Below are 18,216 nucleotides of genomic sequence, written 5' to 3' on the forward strand. Positions count from 1 at the left end.
AGTGGGAATATTTTCATAGAATTTTTTGCAAGTATGTCAAAAAAGAAGGTTTTCCATATGTGGGAACACGCAAAACCTCTTCTAACATTTATCAATACGCTAATGCCCTCTAGAGTGAGCCTTGCAACGTGAAATAGAAGGCTAGCATAGAAATGGATAGATTAGAAGAAAGAAATCGAAACGGTATAAAAAATATTGTTAAGAGTCACAGTCAGTAAGTTGAATCAAGTTAAATTGAGTTAGTTAGATTTATCTTATTATTTTAAATTTTAAAACAAAAAATATTTTAACTGAAATTTTGTAATAAAGGGTATATAAAAGGCATTTTTAAATTTTAAAGGACAGAAATCTCATGTGGTATATTGAATCTGCCAAAAAGAAAAGATCCAATTGACAGCTTATAAAACTGAAATCAGATAGGGAGTTCAAAGAAGTAGAGAATTGATACCAAAATTCCTGTGAGTCACATAGAAAGGACTAAGCAAGCTGTCAGCAATTTGATCACTTCACCCAATCTTTTGCAACCCAATGTTTTAAATTTTCAAGAATCACTTGACATGCAGCTACCAAAGACCCAAACAAAAGGGAAAACAAATCGACCAATAGATGTAGGTTTCAGCACAGTAAAGAGAAGTGGTTAGGTTGCTGAAACCATAGAGCAGCACAATAACAGGTGAAGATTAGTATGTTTCATCAGCAGGAATAAGAATCATTTTCACATGCCCCCAACTCATATCTGGGTCAGTTATTAGGTACAATAATTTTGATCTTGTTGCACATTTTATACAACACTACAACCCTAATGTAAGTGCAGAAGTACTGCCAGAATTGACAGCAAGAAAGTCCTATTTCCACGCAGAGGCCACGACCAAAATTTTCTCCTCCCAACCGAAGTAGAGCGCTCCATTTTCCTCCTTAAGCTTGTATCTATTGCAGTATGACCTCAACAGTGCTCTTATAGCTTCACTAGTATTGGTGTTAAATGGGCATGAAACAAACCCAGCCATTGTCATCCTTGCCCTCCATTTTCCCGCAAGTTCATACCTTTATCAGAGATGAGTTCATGTTATTTAATAAGATAACATACTTTTAGGAGATGCAAATTCCATAAAAGATACCAGGGATCACCTCTCTATCCGGTCGATGCCTTCACAAGCCACAATGTTGACAATGTCTCGTGCAAGGCACTGTCTCTCCACATTCATTCTATCAGCACTCTCCCTTGGAAGAGTTGCATCGAGTGAATCAAAGACCGCCGAATAATAATTATAAACTTCCACAAACCTGTCATTCACATGATTTAGTTTATATCAGCTGGATATGTAAAATACAATATATACTGGGATGATAGTATTCCCATTAATCCCCCAATTCCAACACTATTTTATAAGGGGTCCTTTTCTTATTCCAAAGAACTATCAATAGTGTCATTTGCTCTGCAAGTATCAATTTGAAAAACTTTGATTCGGAATGGCAGACATGTTTAAAAAAGATACTAGAAGAACAGGGAAGTGAGTTGAAGTAAAAGTTTAAAGATCAAGGAAAAATAAATCAATGAAGCAGATAAATTAGGATGATTTTGTGAAGGTATACGTAGAGGCAACTGGGTAATTCAGATTTAAAAGAAGAAATTGGAAACCTTGGGTAAAATGGGGCAGTGTTGGTATTCACATCTTGCTCAACAACAGTCACCAACTTTGGTCCCAAGCCCTTCACCATGCGAAGAAGCTGGTCTCTCTGGTTCACAGTTGATACACTCTCATCTGGCATGTGATGGAGTTGAAAGGCAAAATTGACTACTACTGCCTCCCCAGGGCGGCAATCTAGCATTGAAGGTGTCACATCCGCAGTCTTAGCAGCTATTGCCCGAAACTCAAATGGGATGCCGCAGTCTTCTGCATGCTTCCCAAGCAGTTGCCCTATGACTTTTAACCCTCCAACAGTCCGTTGCACTGACTCAGGATCATCAACTCCGGTTATCCTCAAGTGGGTGGGTTTGTTTGGGCAAGTTGAAAGAGAACGTATTAATGTAAAGTACTGACTCCCTTGGTTAATGTCAAAGTCTATGATGTGGACTCTTTCTTCACCTTTAGAGGCTTCAACAATTGCATAATTGGCTGCCATGAATCCAAATTTAAAGCATGGGCAGACCTCAAATAAGATTTGCATGGCTGACAGTCGATCGGAGGTTGGAGGTTCCTTACATTTCAGGGCCTTGTAAAGGCCTCTTCCGGAAGAGGCTATTCTAGCCGCAAGGCCTTCAACTAGGTAGGCTGCAAGCCTCTGAGGAGGGTCGCCTTGGACTGAGACCATCTGCCGGAGCTCTGTTATTATTGTTTGTGCTTCTTCTATGCTACCTTCCAATATTACAGCTGCACAGTCAAAAAGCAGCTGCTTGGGAGTTCGTGTTTCTCTATTGCTGCCAATACAACTGATGCTTGATTCTGATGAAGATTCCTTTGGTGAGTTTGGAAGTATGAGATTCTTAATAGGCTCAGCCCAGTCCTCTGCAGTGCACATCTCCTGGTCTGGGTCTGCAAAGTCCTCATCATTATCATTAAGTAATGCCTCCTCAAGCTCTTGAAGCTTTAATCTGAAATCATTTTCATCAAAGTCCATTTCATGTTCTGAACTTCTATTATCTGACACAGATTGGGAACTATGATGAGAAAAGTTGGAACTCAGTGAGGAGTCAGGGTGTACTGTTGCAACAAAGCAAGAACTATATGGGTTATCTGAGATAATAGAAGATTGGGCATTAGCCATCAGCTGATAAGGAGATGAGGAAACTTGCTGATGGTAAAGAGATCCTTGTATGGCAGGTGATGGCGTATGGAGTGGATTTACATGTGTCAGACCTGAGGAAGAGCTGGTGAAGTATGTCTGACCGTAAATGTCAGAGCTGTAAGAATCAAGCCCGTAATGGAATAGTCGTTTGTCTGAGGTGAATGATTGCATGGATAACCCTGAGCTGTCACCACTGCTTTTACGTGCATAAAGGTTGGAGTCACCATAAGAACTAGTAGATGAATCTGCAGACCTTATTAAAGACATTGTATGTTTCTCAAGTCTCCGGCCAAATTCAAGTCCTTCCTGTCTTACTAATTCAGTCAGAACACAACTCAGATGTTTACTTTTGGATGGATTGGACACTTGGACTACTTCCCAATTGGAAGATGACTCTCTGAATGTAGTACGTCCTGAGAGGTGAGCTGTCTTAAAAAGCTTGCACTGCTATCAAACTCAGGTTCTTCTATTGCATTAGTCCACTGATCCAAGCGAACTTCAATAAACATCATTGCATTGTTGTTAGGAAAAAGATGCCACATAAATGACTAGCTCAAAACACGGGTCTCTAAATCATATTGGAAAACCTGTATCATGTCAGAGAATCAGCCGTAGGAAAAGAAATTCTATATGGATAACACTTACCTAGATGCCTGATTTTAGCAAAAAGAATATGTAGAAAATTCAAGTAATATTCTGCAGTAAGATGCACTTAGTTATCTTACTAAATTAGCATTATGTTCAAGAATCAAGGAATCAACACATGGATCAACACATGTCATGTCATTCGATGGATAACTGATGTTTATAATTATATGATTACACCATGTTTAAGTTGCTCTTTGTTAGGTCTTGAAGACAATTTGCCACATGCGAGAAACAGAAGTAAGATAAATTTAATTGGCCAACTATATCATAGAACAGCAATTTCATCCTATTAACTATGTCCACATAACTCTCAACGCTCAAAAACAAGTCTCTTTTTACTGAGGAACACATTAATAGAAACTTATCTTTCTGATGGAATGGTCATAGTGGCATATAAGATGCTTATGGAAATAAGAAGTAATATAAAGGGATGTTTGGCAAAACCTACACATCCTGCAACTTGCGTCACTAACTGCATGGCGATGCAACTCATATCATGGCATCCGCACCTGATGCACTAATTCATATCCGGTGCTTATCTTTCTTTTCTTAAATTATCAACTACATATATACATATAAGAAGAAAATTGTAATAAAAATAATAATATAAATAATGTATTCAAATAGAACTATATGTTATAAAAATTTATACATTAATAATTCTAGCTTATATAGCCTAATTTTGGTGGTTACCCTATTTATAATCAGATATTGGTAGAGTAATATTTAACTATTCATACATTATTCAACTGATTAGTAACCTCTAATGCAATCCAACCAAATACCAGGATCAGGTGATACAAGTATACAACAGGACCATAAACATGCATCAACTAGTACATCTTTGGATATGTGCATTAACAGATATGTCCTCAGATGCATGCATGCTGACATAGACAATCAAATGGCTCCTAACCATAAATCCATGGGAAAGACCACAAGGGAAACTGAGAGAGTGATTGAGTAGGCAACATCAGGTCACAGGCCATGGGTGGAGAAAGTTCCATGCAATCAAAACTTATCAAACCAGGGAAGGCTTTTCTTCATGCAAACTTTCAAAATACCTCCCTCTCTCTCTCTCTCTATACTAAATATGGAGTCATTACGGGATAATCCACATGCAAAATTCCACCATCCAAGCAAGCCCTAAAATTAAAGTTAAAAATTTCCCTTTTTTTGCTTCCGTCAATCATTCTCGCTAGTCACTCCTGCCTTTACTTCCCATCACCTACCTCAGAGACATCCGAATTAATAGACACTGGATACAGGAGGTAGAACCAACTTGGAAGTAGAATTCCAAACTTCTATTCCAGTAAAACAAAAATATAAAAATGGTATTCTGTCAAAACTCTGAAACCATGATGGGGCATATTCAAATATTATGCAATCCAAAAGGACTATTTGAGCCCTTACAATAACAGAATAGCCAAACAAAATCAATCGGGAATTTCCCATATTCTCCCATCTCATTCCGATATATCAGCTCCTTTTGATCTCAACGGATCAAGCAACTCCAACACAGACCTTTAGTCAAAATAAGCATCTTTATCATCCATTTACATCAACAATCATCTTTCTTGGCATCACGATCTCATCAAGAAAATAAAATAGCGAAGAACAAGTTTATGTCCTCAATTAAAACTAAAAGACTGTACTTGTCGGATCTACCAACATCTTCAATGGTCCAAAATTACGACTACAAAACCAAATCGAACAAAGATGACCACTATCTCCAAATCGAAGAAGAACTCATTAATCTACACAAAACGCACAAACCCAAATCAACAAGAAAAATCAAGGCTTGATCACATGAGACAAAATTAGAAGGAAAAGATACGATAAAAATAAGCTCAGAAGAAGAAAAAGGAGAGCGCAGAGAAGGCTTACGACGTCAGATTCCAAGAGAAGCACCGAGAGATAGGATCGAAGACCGATGGCCAAACGCGGTGGTTGGATAAAAGGAAGAAGAAAAGGGGGCAGAGAGAGAGATATAGAGAGGTAGAGAGAGAAATGAGAATGCTTCCAGAAAACGGCAAGTAAAATTTAAAAAAGAAAAGGTAAGAAATTGGTCACCTGGTACGGGAATGTCAACGGACCGTGTCGGTTCTGACGGCTGCCCAATCCACCACCGGCCCGGTTTTTTTTTTCTTCTCTCCCGGGTCTGGATTTTGTTATCCAAGGTCCGCTAACCCAGCAATTTAACCTACCACCTAGAGGAGAAAATGGATTAGATTAACTCCGAGCCGATCCACTATCCGACCTGATTCGGATAAAAAATTCTATCCGATTCGGATGCGAGTTAAATATAATTTTCAGATTTAGATACAGATATCGGATATCCGATATCCGTTTATCCACATAGTTTTTAAATAATTTAGTTTTTAGTTTGCTTATTTAAATAGTGAATATTGATATTGTGTTATATATTATTTATAGAGATTAATTTTTTCAATTATATATATATTTGACATACAAAAAATTTATTTTTTGTGAAACTCATAATATTTTGTGTTAATTATGTCTAAATAAAATACCATAATTCATTTAAATTTCAATCATTTAAGATTCGATCCTCTATCTGAAAATTATCCGTATTTGTTTAGTTAAAATATGGTTTTAAATTTTGCTATCAATCTAATATACGTATATGACTCTGTATTTGGACTAAAAATATTGATCCGAATGTTATGTGATCCGTTTTTCACCCCTACACCGGTATTAAAAAAATAAAATAAAAGCCCACCTTGAGAAAGTATGCATACTTTTTTTTAAAAAGAAAAATCTCCTCTCTCTCTCTCTATATATATATATACATAAATACTTAAATAGTGTTTAACGAGAACACATCAGTGATGTAAAACAAAATAATAATTTTAGATCTCTCAATTTAGAATCTATAAATGCAAAGCATGTATGTCCTAAACGACCACCAAATGCATAGCAAATTTGGGTCGGTTCAACTTGGTTTGGTTTCCGGTCTAATCTGTCGGTCCAAATCCCTAATTTGAATTGGTCCAATATGATCTTCTTTTTTTCTAGATAGGATAATCTGAAACAATTTATTACTTGATTGACAATTTGACTAATTGACATGTATGTGTACCTTGCTGAATGGGTTCTGGGTAATAAAAAATATATTATATAATACCTTATCATTTCACCAAAATGGGCATAATTAGAACTTTTATTTTACCATTTCACTCTCTGCCCATCAAATTTAATTTAGTATCGGATAGCAGTTTCATGCCTAACTCATCACTGATGAGACCATTAACAGAGTATATTTTAAATAATTGATATACTCCTATTATTTTTATTAGACAATAATCTATTGTTTAAACAACACCATTTAATTATCACTCTTCTTTTACATTTATTCTTTAGCTTCTGTGATGATAGAGAGATATTTCAATCCATAAAAGTTAAAAGAAAGAATAGGATACAATTGGTCAACTAATTTTGGAAGTCAAAGGTATTAGTACTGTTAATTCGGACGAAAACGAGATAAACTCTACTTAATCCTTTGATTTATGACCTCTGTCGTAGGGTTAGTAAAACTTTGACCAATAGGCTATAGTGTGCCTTTTGTTATGACTTATGAGGAGAAATAAAGTTAAGCTTAGATATGCGATCCATTCCTTTTGCTTTCTTACAATCAAAATTAGTCTTTGTTAATGTCAAATGACTCTTTACTTATCTAAGCATATTGCTATAGTAAAAAAATATTTTCTAGAGTAAGTCACCGTCTAAATTATTTTTTTAAACTAGTACAACAGTAAACTCGCTGTCTCGTACAATAATTTTTAGTAGATTATTTAATTTTTTAACACACGAGAAAATTGTTAGAAAAATTTATGGTCTTAGACTACGATATATTTTTTTTTACCATTGTTTCTATATATACCTCTTTCTAAATCACTTTCTTTAAAATTAGAATTCAGAGGAGTTATTACTATATTATTCTATCTTATAGATTTACATATTTTACGATCAAAATGGATAACCTAATGCAAAGTTTCGATAATTCAAATTTTTTTCTTTATATTTTAGTCTATTGGAAAACTGATTAATCTATTAAGAATCGTTGTCCATTTAAAAACTAATTTAAAACAGTATTCTCAAAAATTGAGAATAAAATCTAGTGTAGCAGAACTTTGGTAAAAATAATAATAATAATAATAACTCGATAATATTATTACAAGATAAATGTGAATGCACTTTTTTTTTTCCAACCACTGAAGAGCATATTGGCCTCTGTTGACTTCCTTTCTCGGATAGTGGAAAAATATATATATATATAAACTCATTAATGTTGGTTGAGAAAATGGTAGACGTAATGTGCTGTGGGTTTTGTCCTAATTTTTGATGTTGATTGCATTCTTATGATAAATTATTGTAGATATTTATTTCCTAGGTAGAATTTTGTCCAATTGAGCATGGCAAGTTGGGCCATTATGTTCTCAATCCTGACACCAACCTCATCCTTGATGCCCTAAAGAGCCATGTATCATCATATATTACAAGATTTAAGCATGCCCCACCTTCCAAATTGAAGACTATCCCAACTCCTTTTATATTGTAATCCAATTGTGTATGCCTGTAGTCACGATAGCATTCATTTCAATTAGAAGATTACAATCAGTAGATTATAAGTCTGATACATACACAAAGAAATTAGTGATAGATTTGACAAGCCCCATAATTTGGTGAGCATGAACAACCCAACAAAAAAATAAATTACCTAGAAGGGAAGAAAATATTAGCAAATACAAGCATGCTATTGCATTGGGACGAGGGGCTTCTAACAAGTCCATCATGACTCGTGTGGATCTAGACTAATACTAAAGCACACAAGCACAACAAAAACGAATACAAGACAGAGAGAATTAAAAAGTAAAAAATAAAAATATAAAATAACTCGCGAGTGCTACAATAGTAGCAATAGTAAATGGATCGATAATAGTAGGGTGGACGGGCGCAGAGAAGGTTGCGACGCAACTAGGAGGAATGACGAATGAAATTCTCGTCGAGGAAAAAGAGGACATCAACGCTGGAGGCGATGTTGGCCAGAGAAGGTAGAGTGGAGGTAGACGAGCTCAAATCCATCGGTGATGCAAAGACGGGGAGAGATCCAATGAGAAATAACGAGAGTGAAAGGGGAGAACACGATTAGGGTTTCAAAATTATTCAATCAGGGTTTCAAAATTATAGAAAATAGTGGTCTATAAGAAGGAAGAGAGTAAAGGAAGGGAGAGAAAGTGACAACAATGATAAGAAGGATGAGGTAGAGAGGGCAAAGAGAATAGAGAATAAAAGGAAAAAAAAAAAACCCTTTTTGAGAAAAAGAAAAAGGTGCCCTCTCTTCCTTTGCCCTACCCCATAGAAACTTTTTTATCTCCAAAGAAAAGGACACAGAGTAAGATGGACATCTTTGAGCTTGGCACGCCACATCAAGAGGTATTGAATTGAGGCTTTGAGGACAAGCTCTACTTCCATGAAGAAAATAAGAGAATATTTCCAAGAGGGAAACAAAGGAGAGTGTGTCACTCTTTCCCACCTCCACAAGTCCATTACTAATTCCCACCAACAAGAGGGGCACTGTACTTCTATTGGGACAATTAAATCTTTTCACATCTTAATTAATAATTGACCAATAATTATAGTATAGAAAAGTAATTTAAATCAGAAAACCATAATTTACCCAAAAATATATCAAAGATATGAATATTATTGAACATATGATCGTCAAACCCCCATAACCCAATATGCATTTTGGCGTGCACACCCTAAAATAATTGTTCAACCAATTAATGAGGTTGCTGTGATTTAAGTTTAGGAACACCCAATAGTTATATAATTATTGAACACAAATTCACTTGAGCACATCATTTAATTTAAAAAAAAAAAAGGGTGTTTGGATGTGGTGTAGATTAATTTTTAAACCAATTTAAAGAGCACTAACCTAATTTAGTATCCAAATATCAGTTTAAGATAACATATTTAAATCAATAATTCTCTCTCCTCTCTTTTTCAACCCAATATATTACATTTACTAATAAAATATCATTATCATTTTACCCTTAAAAATAATATTTTAATCAACTATCATTTTAATACTTTGCTGATCCTTGGCTCCTTCTCACCTCTTCTTATTCATCCACTCGATCATTAAATAAAATATTTCCTATATTTACTATTTTTATGTCACATTAAGTACAATCCTGGCACTAGTTAATTATTCATAACCAAACACTAAAATTTTCCTACACCAATATTGTTTACGTTATTTAAGTTTAGAAAATGATAGTAATTGACCTAATTTAGAAGTTAAACTATATCCAGAATATGTTCCACATGAAGGTAGATTAACTGTCATTATCCAATATTTTTACCCTTTGCTTAATTTGATTTTAACTAATCTCATCCATGAATAAATAATACACTGATCAAACTACTCATCCATCTATAAATTGAACTAATTATATATAACTTGGTCAGGACCACAAAGAGATTAAGTAGTTAAATTTGAACCCATATAACCTTAAATTTTAATTTCGCCTATTTTATTTATGCGAAATCAAATAAGAATACCTGGGAGTTTATATCTTTATATTTTGGTCTCAGCTGTGTTTGTGAAAAGGTGGTATGGTCAATGCTATGCTAGCATTAATATGATTAGGTTATTATGATAATAAACTTGGATTTGCAAGAAGAGCACTTACTGACCTTTGATTCTACCAGCAGATTCGACCTAAAATGTTTGAAGAAGATGCTCAATCTTTGCAACTTTTTTGAATTAGATCTTATCATTTCAAACTTGTTATAAAAGAGCCATGCTGTTTGGTATGAAATAAATTAAATATATATATATATTTTATTCCTTTGTAGTTGGGATAAATTCATAAGTGCATTAAATTTTCTTATATTTAATCATCTATGTGCAATCGTTAGTTTTTCTATTTAAAACTAATAGTGAAGGTAATTTTTTATTAAAACTAGAAAATTTTGTATAACACTCTGTCTTTTAATAAAATTATGATTTATATTCTACGTTTTTACTATTTACAAATTGAGTGCTATAATTTAATGAATATGTGTAAGAAATAGCTTACTATTATATCTGTTAGTTAAACTTAATTAAATATCTGGATTAATTTGACTATACTAAAAATATTATGAAAACACTCTCAACTATATCATACAAAGAATATTTTAGTTATTTTGAAAATAAAATATCTCTACTTAATAGAATATTTTTTATAGTATTAGTTCAAATCTTACCCTAGAATATTCTCTAAACATGTTCGCTAAATTATTATGCTTGATTTGCAAATAGTAAAATACAGAATGCAAACAATAATTTTGTTAAAAAGCAGAGTTTTTCATACAAATTTTCCTTAGAACAAATAAACTTTTTGACCATTTTGCTTTATATATATATATATATTCTGATATATTTGTAACTTTCTAAATATAAAGGTGAGAAAGATTGATATGAAAGAAGCATAAGACAAAATAATTTCACAAAAAAGAATATTTATATAGCTTTCACAATTACTCTTCCGAGATTAAAAGTCTAAGTAAAACTACAAATATACTTTTTGAATATCCTTTTGGATAAAAAAGTGAATCTTAGATTAGAGTGTAATTATACAGAGATACAAACGGCAACAAAATAAAGGCATAAAGTTCAATTAGTTAAAAGGGTTTATGTTGTATGAGGACACTCAGTTTCAAATTCTACCGGCATCGGTGTATTTAATAGGACACCATTAAATTCTCAATTCTCTAAAAGAAAGAATAATTTTGTAGGAAAAGTTGGCTTATTCATGATGTTTAGTCTCCCTAAGATAAACTTTGCTTAATTTCAGGTAAAACTTTAGTGTCATTCTTTGGTCCTTGATTTCAAAAAGGTAAACCTTCATTGAATACCATTTACTATACCATGGGCTCAATTCAAAGCATCCATGGAAATGATTCACATGACCATATTAGGCATTAAAGGTAAAGATAGTCATTATCAAATGCAACTAGGGAAGCATGTTGTCAACTAGCTGATGTTAGCAATGACATCCTATGCCAGTAATGACACTGACCATATTAAGTGTTGCATCCATTTGAAAGTTAATTGATACCTAAGTTTAGTCTACATCAATGAACAAACGTAGTCCATTAGAAACATCATTAGAATATGGTAAGTGGCATCTTATTTCAGGTGAAGTTGCAGTATATAGATGCGTAGAGCTATAGATGAAGTTGGCATTGTTTGACTTGGGAGTTTTTTCTTTAGAGACTTCTGTGTAAAGCTCTGTTAATGGTTCTCTTTCACAATATGTGAACAGATTTGTTCTGCTGAAAGTTGTGTGTAAAATGAAGAAAGTATTACTGTTCTAGAGTGTTGGAGAGATCAGAATGAGTTGGAAAAAGATGGACAGAGGAAAATAATTGACTCTTTCTCTTTATTTGGATGGATAAGGATTTTGAACCAGTCCAAACCCTTATCCAAGAAGACTTTATTCTAGCCTTGTTCTTATAAATGCCAACTGCAAAGGATAAAAGAATTTTGTCTCTTTTTCTGTTGAAATTTCTCTTTACATGACAGTAATATTAGTATAAAATCTCATAAATTAAATTAAAGAATACAAAAGATAACCTATCTCAAGCTAAGTTTTTTGACATCTTAACTTCATATACTTCATCTGGGCTAATTGAATTAAGTCTCAAGAATGTCTGCACCAAGATGAAGATCCATTTCTCCTAAGCTGTTGGCATGGCACTGGGAAGACATCAAACGCCTCTCCTGCAACAAACTCACAGTGCCATTTGGCTTGATGACTTATTCCTCTGAAGGTAATATTTCTTATGCATATCTTCTCATAGACTGCACCCTTGATCCCTTCTAAAGCCGGCGCACGGTCTACATATACACCGACGACATTGCTGATATGGACACCACTGATTCTGGGAAGAGCCTTTGGATCATAACTCATATCGGGGTGATCGTTTGAGCCACAACTGAATCTTATAGGGATCTTAACCTTATCAATAGTTACATTTGTAATAGTGATGTTTGTAATATATCCTCCTCTTCCTCTATCAGTCTTTATTCTGACTGCAGATGCCGAATTCCAAACATGTAGGCCTTCCACTAGGACATTAGATATGCCACCAGACATTTCACTTCCAAAACCAATCCCTGAGCATGTGGGTGTTGTGCCAGACACCCTTCTGATGATTATATTTGTGCTAGGATGAGCAACCGCAATCCCATACTGATCCCAGCCACTCTTCACCGCAACCAAATCGTCACCGCTCTCAATGTAACAGTCCTCTATGCACACTTGTGAGCTTGAATCTGTTCATTTGTTAACCAAAGATACATCTCTATCATTGAATTGATTCAGTTTTACAATTAGGACATATGAGTGCTAGTCTTGAAGCAATGCAGAAGGTACAGAGGTAATTAGTTCTTCAGCAAATTCTTGACCGTCTTTAACACTAGAATACAAATGGTCATATGTTCAAGAATCTTGTAGTTTTCGAAATCTCATATCAAATGGTAATTTGCCATTAATTTAGGTGACAGACTGTTACTTAATCATACCTACCAGGTCAACTGAATAACTCTAGTTTGAATTGATCAGGCAATTATAGATATATAATATACCTAGCTTGGAGTCTTACAACCAAATGCTAATAAAAGCCCAACTCGTTCCAGCCAATCATTCAGACTATTATATGAGGAAGATATAGAGTTGAGAGAGAGAAAAAAAAAGCAATTTCGGGAGTATATGTTAGGTTAAACTTAACCAAGACTATTATTTGTTCTATTAAAGAATCTGTTTCAAGTAGAAAAAAAAAAAACTAATCAACTGAATAATCTCTAAATTAAATGAGAGCACAAACCTGGGTCAATTCCATCAGTATTCGGAGAGTGAAGAGGAGCAAGTATTGTTACATTTTTTATCACTACATTGCTGAAAAGAATAAGACCTCCCATAAGTTTAGACAAGAAAGATAGAATAAAATCACATAAGAAGGCATGAGAGGAAGAGCAAGAAAGAACAGTAACCTGCAATAGACTGGATGGATTGTCCAAAATGGGGAGTTCAGGAACGTAAGATTGGAGATCAAGATGTTGTTTGAATTCATTAGCTCAAGAAGGTGACCTCTTGTGTGTGTGAGAGTTCTATTCCACCAAAGCTCCCACCACATCCTCCCTTGCCCATCTATGCTCCCATTATTTCCTGCAAGCAATTGAATCATCCAATAACTTAATCACTGAACTAAATCAAGCCAGCAAAATATTAAAATTGCATCCAAACACTCAACTACGTCTTGTTATTTAATCTCAAAGATCGTGCTAAAGGAGTGATATTATTTGAAATAGACGAAATATTCTACTTTTTATTTCATCGTATTAGTTGCTTGTTAAGTAAAGAACCTAATTTAGGGTGTGGCTTGAATTTTATTTTATTGTTATAATCAAGTGAGAGCTAGCTCACTTTCTAAACAACAAAAAGAGAGATTTATTTCTAATATTTCAAAATTTAGGCTGTAATTTTCTCTGTCATCCAAAAAGTTTTAGGTGGACACTATCCCTTTGAAAAAGATCCATCAGAAGTGGACTTCTGAAACCAGAAAAGAACATACTACCAAATTTAAACAGAATCGAATACTTAATATGGAATGCCATCTTGGAATTTAGTGGCGTTAACTTCACATAAAAGAGAGAAGAGACTTGAGGCAATTGGCAACCTCAATAGCTTATCTACTCCTGGATTCTAACTTCTAGGGATAAGCATAATATTATATGTATATCTTCAGATCAAATACAAGTAGCATTTCTTAAAGGGATAATTAATTACGCTTGCTTTCATTGGTAGCTGGAAGTAGATGAACTAATTCAAAATTGATCATTTGATTATAAGGAATTAAGTAGGCATACCAGTGATGACAACATCAGTGAGGCCATCTCCATGGATGAGACTAATGTGGCGTGATCCTGGCCTCTCTCTCCCACGTCCATATGAAGGCAATGGCTCTATTAGAGGCCACTCTTTTGGATCCTATTTAAAAACAATTAATCACATTAATTACAATTTGTTGTCTTAATCATGATGCCCAATTATTCGAGCATCTCTAATTACTTTAGTACTGCTCAAGTCAACCCCAGGATAATATTAAGCTACTAATTATATTTAGATCTACTTTCCACATCGAATATTTGAATAAGTTCTCTTATAATACAAGATTAACTTCAACTCCTAAATTTGTCATTATAGTACCTCAGTTTAGCCCCATGTATTCAGAATCTATTTTTGTAACATACTGGAGTACCATAACAAAAAAATGAATAGAAACCTAGCTATGAATCAAACAAGAGAAGATAAAAAGACGAGTGTTACATAGAGCCAAATTTACCTGTGACCCAAGAATAGTCGCACCCTCCTCCAAGAAGAGGGTGAAGTTGCTGGTGAGGTTGAAGCTCCCGGTGAGCCACCGCCCGGCCGGAACATTGAGCTGCGACCCTCCGGTAGCCCCGAACGCCGCGAGGTGCTCCACGGCCTTGCGGAACGCGGCAGTGTTCGACGTCGTCCCGTCTCCGACCCCGCCGAATTCCTCAATGGACGAGACCACCCTTCTCGGCCGGCCAGGCGAGTAGAAGCCCGAGCAGCTTCGCGGGTTCATTCGTCCAGTACCGGTCGTATCGGCCGAATCTAAAACCGCTAGGTTGGAACGGAGCCACGAGAGGGCCAAAAGAGTAAGGGCTACGAGTAGTACAGCCCTTGAAGGCCTTGTGAGGCCTAGCCATGTCTTCTTGGCTAGAAGCCATGGCTTCTCAGGAACGTCCATCCCCTATTCTAACATTCGCGAGAGAGAGAGAGAGAGAGAGAGAGAGAGAGAGAGAGAGAGAGAGAGAGAAGATTTCAGACAGTTTTGGAACCAGAAGTTATAGCCAATGCGGTTAAGTTGTTCTTTGGAGTACGTGTAGGCTTCCGGTTGTTTGTCTTTTGTGATTTGGAGTAGGTTTTGTGGTACATAGGTTGCTCCTGCGGGTGAGTGTAACGGGGCTAGCCCGTGTCGGGGCGAGGAACGCGTGATCCGTTAAGTTCGGTTTATGCCTCGGGAGTTCCCGCCGTGTCTCACGGGCGTGGAGGCTTCTAATTAATATTTATCATTCCAACCACGTCTTCCGACGTTCTTATGGAATGGAATGGAATGAAATAAATATTATACACTCCCTAAATATATTTACCATACTGAAAAGAGAGAAAAAAAATTGTTTCGTTTTTTCCTTTGTTTGGATATACAAGAGAATTAAAAGGAAAAAAAAAAGAAAAGAAAAAGTCAAATTTTCTTTACTTTTGGAGAAAAGAAAAAAATTTCTTTTCTTTAAAATTTCCTACGTGGCATCGCTTTGATTAGGATAATTTTGTTTGTAGATTGTTTGTAAGAACGCAATGATAGATCAATCACGCTCTGCTTTCCATTGACTATTTTTTTTTTGGAAATAATCCATGGACTCCTCTTTTGCCTAAAGCCAAGTGCTTGCATGGTTGACCCCAAATCCTCTGCAGCCACAAGCTGTAGGAAATTCCTACAGTCGAGGTATATGGTAGCACTTAAATAGGCTGCCATATCAGCTAAAGGTTTTTGTAATGACTTTAACTTCTGCAGATGATCTGCCAGCCAATTTGCAAGCTGCCAAATACACTGACAGAGAAGGTTTCAGTACACTTGTGATACAGAGAACTAATGAACATATGCTGAATGCTTCAAAAATGAAATCTCTTCATGCCTTCCAGCACTTAGATCACTTAGTATAAGTGAATGTTCCAAGATAGCACGATGAGATCATACAAAGCGAAAGCTAGCATGTTCATCGCGACCGCTGCATGCCTCATTGTCATACTGATCACAATTAATACATCATTCTGTAAACTATGGCAAGTTTCTTTATTGGAGATGATTTCTTGTGATCCTTAGGACAATGAAGGATGCAGCAATCACAATGGAGATACTAGCTCATGCAATCTAACTACTCAGCTATATAATATGTACCTAGTCATAAAATTCTCAAGGAATCCTTATATTATCATATCATCTATAGTAACACCAATTTCCTTCGGATCATCTTGAAATCTAGACCTATCTAAATGTGTACTAGTACATCTTTCTTACAACTGTTTAAATTTGTTGAAGTAAAAGGGATGTTCTTATACAAGCACTCTTTTGCATAAAGAGATTTATATGGTCCTTAGGAAAGAAAATAATTTTGTTAAGTGGACTAGAGTATTTAGTTTGGAACAAAGAAAGAATGTTCTTTTCAATGCATGAGAGGCTCCATTGATATATCATCACACAAAATCTTTGTTTTTCTTGGAATCCCTGATGTCTAAATAGAGAGTAGGTCTGAAGCAATAAGTACTTGAACAAGAAGTATCTTCCCTTTGAGTTTATCAATCGGTGGAAATGGTCACTTTAATATTCTATGAAAAGAATTTCTCAAAAAGAAGAGCAAGCTAGGAAGAAAAGGTAAATTTATTTTTGTTGTATAAATGTAATTCTTAAATCACATAGAAATGAATAAATCCTACAATATATATCTGAAAAGGGGGAGAGAGAGTGAGAGAGAGCACTTAGTTACAATTAGAAGATTCAAAATGCCTTCTTAACAAACTATTGGCATGGTGCGAGAACTAAAATGTTGATGAAATATGTTTGCGCTATTTTTATAGATTAAGCATAAATAAGGAGTATATAATTTTCTCGATGTGGGACTAATTATGTCGTCCAAATAGTACAGCACTGTGGTTCACAATTTTCTCAATGTTGAACCGAATGTGAAACACATTATTAATTGAAGTCCTTCCTAAAGCTGATCTCAACTGTTTCAGTGATTCTTCACCTATTGTTTGTATTTATCTGTTCATTTAATGCTTACTACTTTTGAATTGAAGAGTAGCAATTAGCAAAAGAAAAGGGTGGAAGAATTGAAGAGAAAAGAGAGAAGAAACGAGAAAAAAAGTGAATAGAAAGTTTTGTTTTTCCCCTTGTTTCGATATACAAGAGAATTAAAATCAAAAAAGGAAGAGAAAATAAGTCAAATTTTCTTATTCTTTCTGTTCACTTTTTGAGAAAAAGAGAGAAAAGGATAGTTTTATCCAAACAAAACAAAACCTCTCTTCCTAGACTTTCTCTTCTCTTCTCTCTTATTCTCACTATCCTAATAGGGCGTTCAAGAAGATCGAATACTACTGATCAAGGCTGGTATTTGAAGTTCCCTATGTGGCATCGCTTTGATTAGGATGATTGTGAAGTGGAGACAAAAACTATCAAGGACCGATGAGTTGCAATTTTATTTTGTTTGTAGAGTGTTTGTAAGAATAGATCAATCACTATATTCTTTCCATTGACTCATCTTTTGCCTAAAGCTAAGTGCTTGCATGGTTGACCCCAAATCCTTTGCAGCCACAAGCTGTAGGAAATTCCTATAGTAAAAGTATATGGCAGCACGTAATATGATGCCATATCAGCTAAAGAATTTTGTAATGACTTCAACTTCTGCAGATGATCTGTCAGCCAATCTGCAAGCCGCCAAATACACTGACAGAGAAGGTTTCAGTACACATGATACAGAGAGCTAATAAACATATGCTGAATGCTTCAAAAATGAAATCTCTTCATGCCTTCCAACACTTAGATCACTTAGTATAAGTGAAAATGTTTGCACATGATGAGATCATATGAAGCGAAAGCTAGCATGTTCATCGCGAC

The 18,216-nt window shown here is 35.1% G+C and overlaps 2 protein-coding genes across 3 annotated transcripts; both read right to left on the reverse strand.

The window, feature by feature from the left end:
• Positions 1 to 667: 667 nt before the first annotated feature.
• LOC140792346 (scarecrow-like protein 1) lies at positions 668 to 5,494 on the reverse strand. Of its 2 annotated transcripts, none has more exons than XM_073143295.1 (4): positions 5,323 to 5,494; positions 1,640 to 3,374; positions 1,129 to 1,284; positions 668 to 1,044 (listed from the first exon to the last, which is right to left on the reverse strand). In XM_073143295.1, exons 2-4 carry the CDS (start codon positions 3,052 to 3,054, stop codon positions 846 to 848), a joined length of 1,770 nt encoding a protein of 589 aa, XP_072999396.1. In that variant the 5' UTR covers positions 3,055 to 3,374; positions 5,323 to 5,494; the 3' UTR covers positions 668 to 845. The 2 variants fall into 2 exon arrangements, with proteins under 2 accessions (XP_072999396.1, XP_072999397.1); XM_073143296.1 differs by having other exon boundaries at positions 1,640 to 3,283; positions 5,323 to 5,469.
• A 6,371-nt stretch (positions 5,495 to 11,865) lies between these two features.
• Positions 11,866 to 15,328, reverse strand: LOC140792445 (probable polygalacturonase). The gene is made up of 5 exons (XM_073143452.1): positions 14,860 to 15,328; positions 14,384 to 14,504; positions 13,508 to 13,682; positions 13,342 to 13,412; positions 11,866 to 12,790 (listed from the first exon to the last, which is right to left on the reverse strand). The coding sequence occupies exons 1-5, from the start codon at positions 15,289 to 15,291 to the stop codon at positions 12,156 to 12,158; spliced, it is 1,434 nt and encodes a 477-aa protein (XP_072999553.1). The 5' UTR covers positions 15,292 to 15,328; the 3' UTR covers positions 11,866 to 12,155.
• Positions 15,329 to 18,216: the final 2,888 nt, after the last annotated feature.

This window comes from Typha latifolia, chromosome 7 (assembly GCF_019914945.1).
Source record: "Typha latifolia isolate L0001 chromosome 7, TyphaL0001v2, whole genome shotgun sequence".
NCBI lineage: Eukaryota > Viridiplantae > Streptophyta > Magnoliopsida > Poales > Typhaceae > Typha > Typha latifolia.